Source organism: Scyliorhinus torazame, chromosome 13 (genome assembly GCF_047496885.1).
Source record: "Scyliorhinus torazame isolate Kashiwa2021f chromosome 13, sScyTor2.1, whole genome shotgun sequence".
NCBI lineage: Eukaryota > Metazoa > Chordata > Chondrichthyes > Carcharhiniformes > Scyliorhinidae > Scyliorhinus > Scyliorhinus torazame.
In genome coordinates, this window is record NC_092719.1 from 52,725,814 (window position 1) to 52,741,780 (window position 15,967).

The 15,967-nt window shown below is 46.9% G+C and overlaps 2 protein-coding genes across 2 annotated transcripts in view; one reads left to right on the top strand and one right to left on the bottom strand.

The window, feature by feature from the left end:
* srr (serine racemase) overlaps nt 1-15,967 on the top strand; it is an 87,208-nt gene that overhangs the window by 27,908 nt on the left and 43,333 nt on the right. The gene's annotated exons all lie outside the window — the stretch shown is intronic.
* LOC140388012 (mitochondrial tRNA-specific 2-thiouridylase 1-like) overlaps nt 1-15,967 on the bottom strand; it is a 59,955-nt gene that overhangs the window by 19,269 nt on the left and 24,719 nt on the right. The window contains 1 exon segment of the mRNA XM_072471484.1: nt 548-713. Coding sequence (XP_072327585.1) covers nt 548-713 — 166 coding nt within the window.

A 15,967-nucleotide genomic window follows, 5' to 3' on the forward strand; every position in this document is an offset into this window, starting at 1 on the left:
TAGCCATTTACCCGTATACAATTTTCTCTCCAGTCCCTTTCTGGAATTATACTGTAAATTGGAGAGACTGTGAGAAGTGGTGTGACAGCAACTAAAGCGGCGAGCACTGTAAATACAGAGAATACAGGAATAGAAGTAAACAATTTAGCCCCCCTGAGCTTGCTCGCTATTCCATGACGTTATGGCTGATCTGAGACCCGATACATGTACCCCACTTATATCCCCGAAGACCTTTAGTTAGTAAAAATCTATCAATTTGAGATTTAAAATTAAGTACAATCCTAGTTTATATAATCCCTCCTCATAATTTAACCCTTGCAATTCATGTATCATTCTAGTAAATTTATGCTGACTCTTTTATGTGCAATGGAGCGATCAGGTTTGAACTGAAGCTCTCCTTAGAATCATGAGGTAAAAGCACCACCACCCAACTCTAGCAAGCAATCTACACAAAAAAAAACCTTCAAAATTCTAATCGCACAGAGGTTTCTTAAAATTCTAATCACACAAAGGTTTCTTAAAGGCAAATTTGAAAATAGTACATTACCTGAAGACCTCATGCCAATATTCTTTCACATAGGAAATCTGATGAAAAGGGATGTCGAGCATCTTACAGACTCGATACGCATCTTCACAGTCCTGATCACTCGTGCAAGCACCATGTTCATCTAACAAGTCCCAGTTTTTCATGAAGACGCCGGTCACTTGGTAGCCTAGTGAAAACAGTTTAGATTCTTCTTTTAATATTGTATTCCTCGAAAAGCATGTACCTTCAGAATAAAAAAACAGGATTATAAATATAATCAGCAAAGGAGGTTACTCCAGTGATTTTCCTCAGTGGAGAATTTCCAGGCAATATAGTGTTCCATGGAATGTTGTGGGGTTGGAAACTATTAAATATCAAGATTTGAGAAGCTGCTAACACAGCATAAACAATAGGTGTCTGTAAAAGCAGGGGTGTGGTTTCCAAGTGACTTTCCTTAGTGACAGATGTTTTGGAATTTAGGGGGACCATATCATCAATTTTCTCGGAGTAAGGCAGAAGTCATCGCCAAATCTGCTATGTTGTGTACACAGTACAATATGTACACAGAGGATTTTTATGTTGGAGAGAAAAATTACCAGAATACAGTCAAAGACGCATGCTACCCACACAGGATCGCACAGCTAGTCACCAGGTAAGTTCACTGAGCCACAGAGGAAGTCACAACTTTAATTCTTTTAACTAGTGCATCAGTTTACAGGTATTTGGAACCCAGTTTTTCCCTTTTATAATATATGTTAGCCAATGTACTCAGCTGTTTGTGGGACCAGGGAGTGGTGTTTCAGGAAACATAATACCGGTCAGCAAGTTCTGGAATGGCTGACTGGCACAGTGCCTGATCCATAATGGAAACTAAATGTGATAGCTCGTCCACAGGGCATGGATCAAACGTACAATGCAACAAACAAGCTCAAAAATGACAGTAATGCTGGAATAGATTTGCTGCCTGTCCAAACTCAGAAAGGTATTTTACCATTCATTAATCATTGCCCTTTGCCTAAATTTAAGCCAGATTATCCCAACAATTTCATACAACTCACTTTACTGGTCCAGCTCACTTAAATGCATTGTAATAATTTTGCACACATATGAATTAAACGCAACAGAGAGCCATCGTGTTTAGTTAGAATAGGAGTTGGGAAAGAAAGCTGAAATCATAGTAACACAATGAAATAGTTTGCCAGTTATAGACTGAAAATAACAGCAAATATTTAACCTTTTGAAAGCCCTTTTCCTAGGGACAATTCTTTGGACTCATTTTAGAGATCACATCATTTATTTTCTCAGACCAAGAAGACAGTCATAGCCAAATCAGATTTATTGTGTTGGTCCACAGTACATTTTCTTTTTATCCGTCCAAAGGATGTGGATGTCAATGGCTACTTCAGCATTTATTGTCGATCCCTAATTGTCCTCGAGAAGGTAGTGGCGAGCTGCCTTCTTGAACCTCTGCAGTCCATGCAGTGTAGGTACACCCACAGTGCTGTTAGGAAGTTTCAGGATTTTGACCCAGCCACTGTGAAAGGAATGACGATATATTTCCAAGTCGGGATGGTGAGTCTCTTGGAGGGGAACTTCCTATGTATCTGCTGCCCTTGTCCTTCAAGATTGGAGTGGTTGTGGGTCTGAAAGGTGCTGTCTCAGGAAGCTTGGCGACTTCCTACATTGGTTATAGATTGTACACACTGCTGCGACTGTGCGTCGATGGTGGCGAGAGTGATTGTTTGTGGATGGGTGCAAATCAAGTGGGCTGCTTTGTCCTTGACGGTGTCAAGCTTCTTGAGTATTGATGGAGCTGCACTCATCCAGCAGGGTAGAGTATGCCATCACACTCCTGACTTGTGCCTTGTGGATGGTGGACAAGGTTTGTGGAGTCGGGGGTCAGCTACTTGCTGCAGCATTCCTAGCCGCTGACTTGCTGTTGTCGTCACAGTATTTATATGGCTACTCCTGTTCAGTTTCTGGTCAATGGTAACCCCCAGGATGTTGATAGTATATACAGATTTTTATGTGGGGGATAAAAATAACCAGAATCATTCAAATTTTAGTAGTTTACTAGTTTCACAAACAGTTAATGGCTAAAAGCTCTCCAGGTAAATACCGTGTTGACTATGTGGTATAACAACTGGGCCTCGTCACTGTGATGGAGAATATAACTTTCTGTTCAGTGCATACTGCTAAAAAATGCATTTGAAGAGAGGCAACAGACTGAAAAATAATCACAAAAATTTGTACCTTTGGGCACATTCAGCTTCACGTTCTGCAGAGATGTAGACAAAAGATAGAATTTCTCCCCCTTCCAAAGCAGTTCTCTTAATGTCAGATAGGTGGGTACACATGCTGACAGCTTCTGGAAACAAACTGTTACTAGTTTCACAGGAATTCTAAAGTAAACCAGATGCCGCAATAGCCAGGAGTTGTTTCATAACCTTATTAGATTACATGTACATTTTTAAATTTGAAAAGGTCACCAAGATCACACATCTTCAAAAGGAGCAGAGTGAGAAGTCGGAGACCAACGTAGTAACCTGAGACACTGAGCAGACATACTATTCAGTACATAAAGGATCAACTATTTGTAACATGGTGCCAAATGTGACTGGAAATAATATCAAGAACAAAATGTAACAAATACAACATATAAACTTCTCCATATAGGGCAGCATGGTGGCACAGCGGTTAGCACTGCTGCCCCTCAGCACCAGGGACCCTGGGTCAATTCTGGCCTTGGATGACTGTGTGGAGTTTGTACTTTCTCCCCACGTCTGCGTGGGTTTCCTCCGGGTGCTCCGGTTTCCTCCCACAGTCCAAAGATGTGCAGGTTAGGTGGGTTGGCCATGTTGAATTTGACCCGTAGGTTAGGTGGGGTTACCGTGATGGGGGAGGGGGGGGGGGCTGGGCCTAGGCCTAGGTAGGTGCTCTTTCAGAGGGTCGGTGCAGACTCGATGGGTCGAAGGCCTCCTTCTGCACTGTAGGGATTCTATGATTAGCTTACATAAATAGGTAGGTAAGCAACACACTGCTCCAAAGACATACTTCAAACATTGTTTGCAACATATTCGATTCAGTAAGGGCATGCATTTATTGTTCATCAGGCTGAGGCAAATGAAAAAATGATTCAATGTCAACATGCAGTGTGTGCCTCAGCCAATATAAAGTATTCTCTACACTTCCTCAACGCTGTAACTTAACCTCAGAAGACTACGGTGATGTTTGCATTTCCCACACCAATTATCCTTCTGATCTCTGTCAGGAATAATGATAATTTAGTGTAAACTGATGTGTGCTATTGTACCATTGTACTTACTGAGTACTGGATTAATACTGTCAGTCACCTTCAGAAAAGTATGAAGGAGGCTGCATTCCATTAATCTGAACAGGACAAAACCCAGACCAAAAAACACAATAGGTTGAGGCAGACTTTCATTCTGCCAAATTCACTGACAGCCTTAAAACCGCATTAAATAAGTGGCAAAGTACAGTTGATTCGAGTTGCCCAATCCTTAGGGGAAGGAAACCAGTCAGCCTTATCCTGGTCTGGTCCAGATGTGTCTTCAGGTCCACATGTGGTTGCCTCTTATATGTGTTCTGAAGGACCTGGGAAGGTTGTACCTAACCGCTACAAACAGTAGTACGTGGTCCACAGAGGTTCAAGAAGGCTGTCCATCGCCTTGTTAGGGCACAGATGGATGGATAACGGTGCCAGATTTGCCAGTGGTGTCCACAACCCAAGAAAGAATTTAAAGAATGTTTGTATGTACTCTGAAGTCAAACTTAATGATACTGCAGTTAGTGTCACATGTTCAAATATATTACAACATTTCCAAAATAATTGTCAGCCCATGCTTGCCATTAATATAAGGAGTTCCATATCAAACAAAATCACTTTCTCCTTAAAATATGAAGATGTTTTACATCAAGTAAGCACACAGTACTATGCAGCAAAATAAAATAAACCCACCACTACTGGTAATTTGAAACAATAGCCAAAATTGGTGAATATATCATACAGGAGGTTCAAGAGAAAAATGTAGGTTCAATTTCTGGATACAATTTTAGCAGAACTCGGTTTGAAATGCCTTTTCTTGCTTCATTATTGTAAAATTGTAAAGTTAACCTTCTGTTTTCTTTAGAGATGCTGATGGACTTCTGCCCATTTCCAAGATTTTCGGTTTCTGTTCCACTGATTAGATTTATGCTTCTATAACTTTGTCAAATGGTTGTCTTTATCCAAACTATCTGCAGTGCCATTTGACGGGAGCAGTTATGTAGTTTGTTACAGATCATTTTATGTGTTGCACTGTTATCATGCTCATAGCCTGCTGTGCCAAATGTTATGTGGTACCACCCCGAAACATATACGCCCATTTCCTTTCCCCTTCTCCTCAGCATCTTAAAATGGGCAATCCAACATTTCAAGCCATATGTCACTTTATTTGCGCTTCACAAGCAAATTTGGCTTTTGGGGATTTCCAGTGTCAAGTAATCAGATCAACTGGACCTCAGTACTGAAGGCTGTCCATACTGACTGACTTTAAAGTGGTACCCAGCCAGATCAGTGGAGACCAGACTGGAGGCCGTCAGAACAAATTAGTCATTACTTTCTCCCCAGATTGTTCCTGCACTAACTGGAGGTGATGCAGTTTTCACATATGATAGTTTTGAAGAGTCAATTTACCGGTGTGTTCATTTGGTGCTCGTCTCCAAGCTTATATAAAACCAAATGTATTGCTGGAGTACAGGTTTTACAGAGTTTTCATTTTCCTCAAAGCAAATTTTCTGGAACATGCCTTGTCGCTGTCTTACATCTAGGTTTATTTTTCTTCACACTACTTTCAGGCACTGCTTCTTTTGAGGAGAATGTACATGCCTTGTTGCAAATAGACTAACTGGCTTTATCGGAGCATTCCTGTCCCTGCATTTGCAGAATTCCCAGGGTTTGCAAATAAAAATTGGAAGTGGGATTGGAGTTTTAAAATTTTCCTGAGGCGTAACATAAATAAGAGTAAAATACAGCGTACAGACGGTCAGGTTCACCACAGGGCACAAAAACTTAGCTCCCACATCTCAAACTGTAAGTTTGTGCAAATTCATTTTTTAAAAAATGTAACCAGAGTATTTTGGACAGGAAATTAGACTGGAAATTATGGTTGGCAATAACTAATATTTAATGTGTTCTTCTGTCCACTATGCTAATGGGAGTATTCAGATAGTGAAACAAGTTTCACCCAAATGCATTAAATATTCATCTGCTGGGGCGGCATGTGGCACAGTGGTTAGCAATGCTACCTACGGCGCTGAAGACCCGGGTTCGAATCCCGGCCCTGGGTCACTGTCCGTGTGGAGTTTGCACATTCTCCCAGTGTCTGCGTGGGTTTCACCCCCACAACCCAAAGGTGTGCAGGTTAGGTGGATTGGCCCCGTTAAATCTTCCCTTAATTGGAAAAAAATAATAATTGGGTACTCTAAATTTTTATTTAAAAAAGTATTCATCTGCTGTTATCACCAATGCAATTTCTATCCTGATGGTACAGATGTTCGAACGACACACTAGGCCGATCATCCTCTGAAGGAGAAATGAGTATTTCAGCATGTACCATCGTCAAAATTTGGTTCCTAAGTTCTGTTTTGATATTAACTCACCTTTAACTGCCTGATATTATTAGAAAATACAAACAGAAGCCCTTGACTAGTATGGGGTATGGGACAGTGCCTGTAACAGCGTGAGCCAGTTTTATCTGGTGAATATTGATGCACCTGGCCACATATTTTATACTTACCAACCACATTTCATATCTACCACCGGTGTATTGATAGGGGAATGAAATCATGGGGCACGATTTTTATGTCTGTTCATGCCGGTGTGATCTTCGGGTCCCACCAACGGCACACCCCCGCCACAGGATTCCCGGCAGCATGGAGTGGATTCACTGGAGAATCCCATTGACAGCGGCGGGACCAGACGATCCCACCAATGGCGGGCCAGAGGATCTCACCCATGGTGGGCAATGTGTTGTGCAGCATTAGATATTTCTGATATCATTACTCAAGTGTTAATGGTAGGTGCTCAGCACTACTGCCATCAACATTACTTTGGAATGGAAGGATTGCATTCTCTCAACTCGTGACAACAAAGCAATCCCGACTTTTAGTGTGGTCCAACATGTATAGAAAACAAACAACTCCCGTACAACTGGCTTCCAATAGCTGATCAACAAACAAGTGGAGTGAAAAGAAGAAATTTATACCTACATTAAGGGCATCAAACGTAGCCAAGGAAATGAAAAATAATCAGCTTAATAACAGTGGTAGGAAAAATTATGGAATCCTTTCAAAGAGGAAATAAAATACAGAAACAACAAAATATAATGATGATTAATCAGCATGGATCTCAAAAGGGAAATTTTTGGTTGATGAACCTAATTGAATTGTCGCAAGAGGAACGAGAAAGAGCAGACAAGGGTGATGCAATTTATCAAGATTTCCAAAAGTCCTTCAATAAGGTGCCACATTATAGACAAAAATGCAAGTCAGAGTATGAAGAGTCAGGGGACAAGTGGCAAATGGATAGTTAGTGGTCTTAGACAGAAAAACAAAGTGTGGGGGTAAAGTGTGGCTATTCAGCAAAAGTAAGAAAATGAGGCTGTTATGAAATCTGAACTTTAAAGTTGGGCGAAGGCTGGGTACACCAATCCCAACTAGTCTCAGGGGGTTTTGCACATGTGTGGACTGGGAGTGGGCTGCATACGCACAACACTGCGTGCCTTTATGAAGAGAAAAAAAGAAAGTGTAAAAATAGGGATTATGTTCAACTTTTTAAAAAAATTTAGAATACCCAATTCATTTTTTCCAATTCAGGGGAAATCTAGCGTGGCCAATCCACCTACCTTGCACATCTTTGGGATGTGGGGGGCGAAACATGCAAACACGGTGAGAGAAGTTATGTTAAACTTGTATTGAACCTTTGTTAGGCTACACTTGGTGTACAGTTAGGCTACACTTGGTGTACAGTTAGGCTACACTTGGTGTACAGTTGTGGTTTGCATTATAAAAGCATTGGAGATGATGCAACAAAGAATTACAAATATGAAAATTCAACTCTTAAGTTATACCTATCAGCAAATTAGGAGCAGACTGGTTCTATATTCCTCTGAAAAGAAAAAGCAATCTGGTGACCTAACATAAATCTTTAAGAATATAGAAAGTTTCATACAGAAGACATGCAGCGTGTTTCCAATTGTAGGCAAGAGCAACACGAGGAGGCTGTCGATATAAGATGGTCACCAAGAAATTAAATAGGAAGTTCAGGACAAAAAGTTTTCTTATCAAGGGAATGGCGAGAATGTAGAATTCACTATCACAGGTGGTGGTTGAGGTGAACTGTACAGATATGCATTTAAGGGAAGATAAGTAGAAAATGAGAGGGGACTAGAGGGCTGTGCTGATAGAATTAGATAAATAAAGAAGGGCGGTGGCTCCAGTGGAGCACGAAGGAGTCAAAGGACCCACTTGCGTGTAATTCATAGAATCTACAATGCAGAAGGAGGCCATTCGGCCCATCGGGTCTGCTTCGGCCCTTGGAAAGAGCACCCTACTTAAGCCCACACCATCCCCGTAAGCCAAACTAACCTTTTAGACTCTAAGGGGCAATTTAGAATGGCCAATCCACCTAACCCGCACATCTTTGGACTGTGGAGGAAACCAGAGGAAACCCACGCAGACACGGGGAGAAAGTGAAAACCACACACAGACAGTCACCCGAGGCCAGAATTGAACCTGGGTCTCTGGAACTGTGAGCTAACCACTGTCCCACCGTGCTGCCAAAATTCTGTGCAAGTCTTTGATTAGTACCTGACGCTTCGCTTGCTTTACATATTTCCAGAATTTCCAAAAATGCACATGGTGTTATTCCGCTAACTGCAGATTTCCTGCCAGTGCATCTGTCCGGTCACAACAAACTGATGGAAATGTTGGGAATACACAGCAGGTCTAACAGCATCTGTGGAAAAAGTTAGCTTTCATCACAGACCTGAAACGTTAACTTTGTCTCTCTTCCCCCCCCCCAGACGCTGCCAGACATGCTGAGTATTTACAGTATTTTCTGTTATATTTCAGATTTCCTGCGTCTGCAGTATTTTGCTTATGCGTTAAGTCCTGACAACACTGTACTATGACATTGACATCCCATTTCCGCCTTGAAAGCTGTAAATATAATAAAGAAAAGAAAATAGCTAGGGCGTATGAGGCTCCAAATTTCATTTTTTTTCTGAATGCCTTTTTTCCTTGCTTTAACCATAGTATTTAACTGGCCTACATCACCTATTGGCATCTTAGCAAAATTGCCACGTTTCATATGTTAACTAGACAGTGAGTTGTGACAGATTATTCAATGGCGTAAGGCACCAATGCTGAACTTGGCCCTCCCTCTATCCAGCATCCGTATACATACACTTCATTAAGAGAAAGCTGGAATCGGGACAATGACCAATTTTCCCCTTCATAAAACCTCACGGTCCCTCGATCAACAAACATCGCCAAGCCCGGATCAAACTGGGATCTTCACAGCCTTTAATGCTAAGCTACTAATTTATCTGGCAGTACCATCAGGGATTCTGGTTGCTCAAAATCTCTCAGCTTCAAATTCATGTCTAGGTTTGTAAATGTTATCGGGTTATGCTAGAGCTCCCTCTGGTGGTGCCCTGGTTGGAAAAGAACCGATACAACCAGTTTATTCTGGAGCCATTGGGCTGGATTGTCCATTTCTGAGACTAAGTGTTGATGCAGGCGCAGGACTCGTGGAGTTCCACGGCTGCAAAACTGGTGCCACACGTGGACCGATTCTGCTACTTGCTGTTGAGGGGCTAGCACCAGCGCCACGTGGAACACAATTGATTACAATAAGAAATGGTTCAGCATTCGCCGGATTCGCGTATGGCACTCAGGAGGCTGACAAGCTGCAGCCGCATGTACACACTTCACTCTCCACACACACCCTTCCCAGCCAACAAAATGGCAGCAAGGAGAGCAGCTTCACCGACACCAAGCTGGAGACCCCCTTGGACGCAGTGGATGACCCTGTACACCGGCCCGGGAAGGAGGCTGCCAGCCACCATTCGCCGTGCCTAGGCGGAGGTGGCAGAGGCGGTCAGCGCCGTGGGCAACACCAGCCGGCAGTGCCGGCAAAAACTGCACAAACCCCTCTGGGCGGCCAGGGTGAGTAGACAACACTGTGCCCCGGCACCAACCAGTGTCGCAAACACCCATAACCGGAATTCCCCCTCTCCAACCAGGAGGGCGGCAGAACCCCCATCCTGCACCACATGGCACCAGTCGCCATGTGTGGGTGCCCTGATCACTTAGGCCACCAGCTACTCACCCCCTGGGCTGCATGTGTTGTGCTGCCTGACACTGTCGTTTTCCGTTTGCCCCCAGGAGAAGGCCGCCCATAATCGCCGGACCTGCGGCCCCTGATCGTGACAGAGCAGAGGGCCCTGGACACGGCCCGGAGGAAAGGGAGGTCACCGGGGTGGAGTTCGGCCACGGGCGAGGAAGTGAGACCCTGCTGAATTGCGGTTCCCCGTCACACGTGTCAACGTCCCCAACATCCTCCCCCCACGTGCATCCCTACACCACCCTCACCAAACCCCCCCCCAGGGGCTGAACAATGACAAGGAGAGCAGCTCAGACAGCAGCCCTCAACCCGATACGAAGGACACCTTGAAGTTCGAGTCTGAGGGTGACACTGATTTCCCATCACATCTGTCTCCAACACCTGTCATAATATACACCAGTATATTATGGTGCAGACATACACACACACACTGATGGACATGCAGTGGGACCAATCAGCATATACAACACCGCAGCCAATCACCAGTGAGAGCACACGCACTATAAAGACAGGGAACGGGAGAGTTCCCACTCATTCTAGTCGCAGCCAGCTCGGAGCACAGAGCTCACAGCCTGCAACACAGACATTCACCAGGTGCTGACTGCATCACCTGGTTAGGACTAGGCAAGGGTCAACAGTTAAAGCTGGTATTGCATTTACCCACAGTTCAAGTATGTTAATATAGTTAACCTTATAATAAAATAGAGTTGCACCACTTCCAGTGTTGGTGACTTGTTTGTGATCCAGAACACCCAACACATAATGATACCAGGAGTGAACTGGTTCAGTCCAGATAGCCATACCTCAGCGTACAGTGACAACCATCAATGATACCCAGGCAAGGTGTTCATGATCCGGGTTCCGCAGCAGCTCCAGTGCCACGGCGATCTCCGCGAAAACTGGCGGGCATTCCGGCAAAAGTTTGAAATCTTCCTGCTGGCAGCCGAACTAGAAGACCTGGCCGATCCTGAAAAAAGAGAGCTTCTCCTCACCATCGCCGGTGCCAGAGCAGAAGAAATCTTTTAAAAATTCAAGTTCTCCAAGGGGCAAAACAGGAGCGACTTGCAGGCAGTCCTGGACAAATTCGGCAAATACTGTGAGGAAAACACACTCCAACCAGCAAGGAAAGGTAAGAGAAGCACCAGTACTCACCTCGAGGCCGAAATCCCACAGCAGAGAACAATTTTGGTCAGCGGCCATCTTTCTAAAGGGACTGCACTTGCACAGTTGCGCGACGCCACGCATGCGCAAACACGAAAATGGCCATCAGTAAAGGAACCGCGATCTGCGCATGTGCAAACGTCTCCTACATGCTACGTCACACGCGTCATGACGTCAGAGGCCCCGGACCACGCCCATTTAAAGGGGAAACGTCCCAAATCAACTAAAAAATCTTTTAAAGCTGTAAAACAACCTTCCTTCACCTGGAATGACAGCACAATGCCTCAAATTGAACCAGGAAATGAAATAAACCTCCGAAGAATCCGGCAACAAGCAGTTACCTACGCCCAAACCGAGTCCGATTCCGACTTCCCGCAGACCAGTGACACCGAGGACCCGAGGGAGCCTTTTCGAGTCGCTGTTATAACAAAGAACAGGCTGTCCCCGAATCAAAACCACCAGCCGCTGTTGGTGCACAGCATTGATCCAGACGACGAGTGGTGTGCCACCCTGACGGTCAACCGATCCCAGGTACGATTCCGCCTGGACAGTGGTGCTTCCGCTAATCTCCTACCGTGGTCAGCCTTTCAGACCATTGGGGTTAAACCAACCATTCTTCCGTCGACCTGCCAACTAGTGGACTACAATGGTAACGTCATTCCTGCTACCAGTTCATGCCAACTCGAAGTGACGCACAACTCGCAAAAAGCCATCCTTCCCTTCGAAATTGTGGGCTCCTCGAAGGACTCTCTGCTAGGCGCACAGGCGTGCAAACTCCTAAACCTCGTTCAATGAGTACACTCTCTCTCTCTCCAGAGGACACGTCTGCCTTCCAGGATGCGGACTTCAGGGCGCAACTCAATGCCATCATCGAGCAGCACCGCAATGTTTTCGAAGGCATGGGCACGCTTCCATACACTTACAAAATCCTGCTCAAACAAGACGCTACCCCTGTGGTTCATGCACCTCGCAGAGTCCCAGCACCCCTCAAGGACTGCCTCAAGAAGCAGCTACAGGACCTCCAGGACCAAGGAGTGCTCTCCAGAGTGACGGAACCAACCGACTGGGTCAGTTCCATGGTGTGCGTAAAGAAGCCTTCCGGCGAGGTCTGGATCTGCATTGACCCAAAGGATCTGAATCGCAACATAATGAGGGAGCATTACCCTATCCCCAAGCGCGAGGAGATCGCGTGCGAGATGGCTCGGGCCAACATCTTCACCAAACATGACGCCTCGAAAGGATTCTGGCAAATTCAACTAGACAGGTCCAGCAGAAAGCTGTGTACCTTTAATACCCCGTTTGGCATATACTGCTACAACAGGATGCCGTTTGGGATTATATCGGCATCAGAAGTATTCCACTGGATCATGGAGCAAATGATGGAGGACATTGAGGGTGTGCGCATCTATGTTGACGACATCATCATTTGGTCCACCAAATGAGCATATCAGTCGTCTCCAGCGTGTTTTCAAACGAATACGGGACCAAGGCCTTCGCCTCAACAGAGCCAAATGTTCCTTCGGCCAGACGGAACTCAAGTTCCTAAGGGACCACATCTCCCGGTTGGGTGTGCGGCCGGATGCGGACAAGGTGGCAGCCATCACGGTCATGCAGAAGCCAGCGGATAAGAAGGCGGTCATCCGATTTTTGGGCATGGTCAACTTCCGGGGGAAGTTCATCCCCAACCTCGCCTCCCATACCACAGCTCTCCGGAACCTGGTCAGGAAGACGACAGACTTCCAATGGCTTCCCACCCACGAGCGCGAATGGGAGGAGCTTAAGACCAAGCTTACCACGGCCCCGGTATTGGCATTTTTTGATCCCACAAAGGAAACAAAAATTTCAACGGATGCCAGCCAATCCGGCATTGGGGCAGTGCTCCTGCAACGCGATGAGGTCTCATCATGGGCCCCCATTGCATATGCGTCACGTGCCATAACCCACACGGAACAGCGCTACGCGCAGATCGAAAAGGAGTGCCTGGGCCTGTTGACTGGGGTCGACAAATTTCATGATTACGTGTACGGCCTCCCCCAATTCACTGTCGAGACCGACCATCACCCGCTGGTCAACATTATACAAAAAGACCTGAATGATGTGACCCCTGGCCTCCAGCGCATTCTGATTAAACTCTGCCGGTACGATTTCCAGCTCCTATACACCCCGGGCAAGGACCTGATCATAGCCGACGCTCTGTCCAGGGCCGTCAACACCCCGTGTGATCCAGAGGGGTTTGTCTGCCAGGTTGACGCCCATGTGGCCTTCACGGCCTCCAATCTGCCGGCCACGGATGAACGCCTTATCCACATTCGCCGCGAGACTGCGGCTGACCCCCTACTACAGCATGTCATGCGCCACATGACGGACGGGTGGCTCAAGGGCCAATGCCCGCAGTTCTACAATATCAGAGACGATCTGGCAGTAGTCGATGGTGTCCTCCTGAAGCTGGACCGCATCGTGATCCCGCACAACATGCGCCAGCTCATTTTGGAACAGCTACACGAGGGCCATCTTGGCGTGGAGAAGTGCCGACGGAGGGCCCGAGAGGCTGTGTACTGGCCCAGCATCAATGAGGACATCGCCAACACAGTGCTCAACTGCTTCACCTGTCAGCAGTTCCAGCCGGCCCAACCACGTGAGATCCTACAGCCCCACGAGTTGCTCACGTCCCCTTGGTCTAAGTTAGGCATTGACCTGTTCCATGCGCTTGGCAGGGACTATGTTCTGATTGTAGACTATTTTTCGAACTACCCGGAGGTCGTACGCCTGCACGACATCACATCATCGGCGGTCATCCGTGCCTGCAAGGAGACCTTTGCTCGTCACGGCATCCCACTCACTGTGATGTCGGACAATGGCCCCTGCTTCGCGAGCCAGGAATGGTCCAACTTTGCCAGGAGGTACAACTTTGTGCATGTGACATCCAGTCCTCTGCACCCCCAATCCAATGGCAAAGCGGAAAAGGGCGTCCACATCGTCAAACGGTTCCTCTGCAAGGCTGCCGATGCAGGATCTGACTTCTACCTCGCCTTGCTGGCCTATCGTTCGGCCCCACTCTCCACGGGCCTGTCGCCAGCCCAGCTGCTCATGGGTCGCACCCTCAGGACCACGGTGCCGTCCATTCATGTCCCAGACCTCGACCACGTTCTGGACCTTCAGCAGATGCAACAGTCTCGTGCACAACACAAGGCGGCGCATGACGCTCGGATGACTGATCTCCCTGCTCTAGCGCCGGATGACAACGTCCGCATCCATCTTCTGGAGGGTGGCTGGTCTGCAACTGCTGTGGTTCTTCGGCAGGTGGCTCCCCGCTCATTCCTGGTTCGTCTGCCAGATGGTTCCATTCGCCGCCGCAATCGCCGTGCACTTCGTCTCGTTCCACGCTCGCTACGTGATCCTCCACCGGTGCCACGCCCTCCTGTTGTCCCCAACCTGGACTATGTGGAGATTCCGAATACTCTGCATCCTCCTCACTCTGCCGTGGCCCAGCCCGTTCCTCAGCCGGTGGCTCCTGACCCACCCTTGAGGCGGTCAACCAGAATTCGTCGCCCACCTCAGAGACTTGACTTATGAGTTTCACAATGTTGGATTCTTTGATTTGTTCTGTTATCCTGTTTCAGCATTCCAGTAGTTTGTATATAATGTTCATTTTGTTGTTGGTGTGCCACCCTATTTCTCTGCACCAGGCACCTTCCCGTGTAAATAGATTAGCCTCATGTACATAGTCATGTAAATAACACGCACACACATAGTCAGGTACGTTCACTACACAATATTTATTGTCACGCAGGCACATGTTCTTTATATAAAAGGGGGGTTGTCATAATATACACCAGTATATTATGGTGCAGACACACACACACACTGATGGACATGCAGTGGGACCAATCAGCATACACAACACCGCAGCCAATCACCAGTGAGAGCACACGCACTATAAAGATAGGGGACAGGAGAGTTCCCACTCGTTCTAGTAGCAGCCAGCTCGGAGCACAGAGCTCACAGCCTTCAACACAGACATTCACCATGTGCTGAGTGCATCACCTGGTTAGGACTAGGCAAGGGTCAACAGTTAAAGCTGGTATTGCATTTACCCACAGTTCAAGTATGTTAATATAGTTAACCTTATAATAAAATAGGGTTGCACCACTTCAAGTGTTGGTGACCGGTTTGTGATCCAGAACACCCAACACATAAACACCCTCCACCATCCCAGAGACACTCACCTCAGTTGGGCACTTTAGTGAAGAGTCTCCTGGGACACTATCTAGTGCGCACCACAGCTGATCCAGTACAGCAGGTGGAGGTAGGAACTTCCGAGGTGACCTCAGGAACTAGCTGTCATCCAGACTGGTTTTGGGCTTCAGGAACGGACAGTCCCATGGATTGTGAAGATGCGATCACAGAGCCAGGGACTACAGGAGGGATTGTCAGTACCTGCAGGTGCAGTTGGTGGAGTCCAACCGCGTCCAATAGCAGGAGGTGGTGCCGACCGTGCGTGCAATCCAGGCCAACACCGCATGGGTGGCATCTGCGGTGAAGGCATTGGGGGGCGATGGTGCTACCGTGGGCAGGAGTCAGACGTTGTCAAACAATGCGGAGTACCAGAGCTCATCGCAGAGCGGGTTGTCATCATCCTCTATCCCATGGACCAGATCCGGTGTTACTGCCAACCCAGGGCCCGCACCCTGTAGTGCAGGGGGTATGTATCACGGAAGGGGTGCAGGCGGAGGGGGTGCAGGCGGAGGGTGGGGATGCGGTGTCCATGCCCCTGGCCACTCCCACCCGCCTGGGCCTACGCCCAGTGTTTTGGTGGAACGTCCATTAACTGTGTGTCTCTCTCCACTTCTGCTACCAGGCCTGCTGAATGT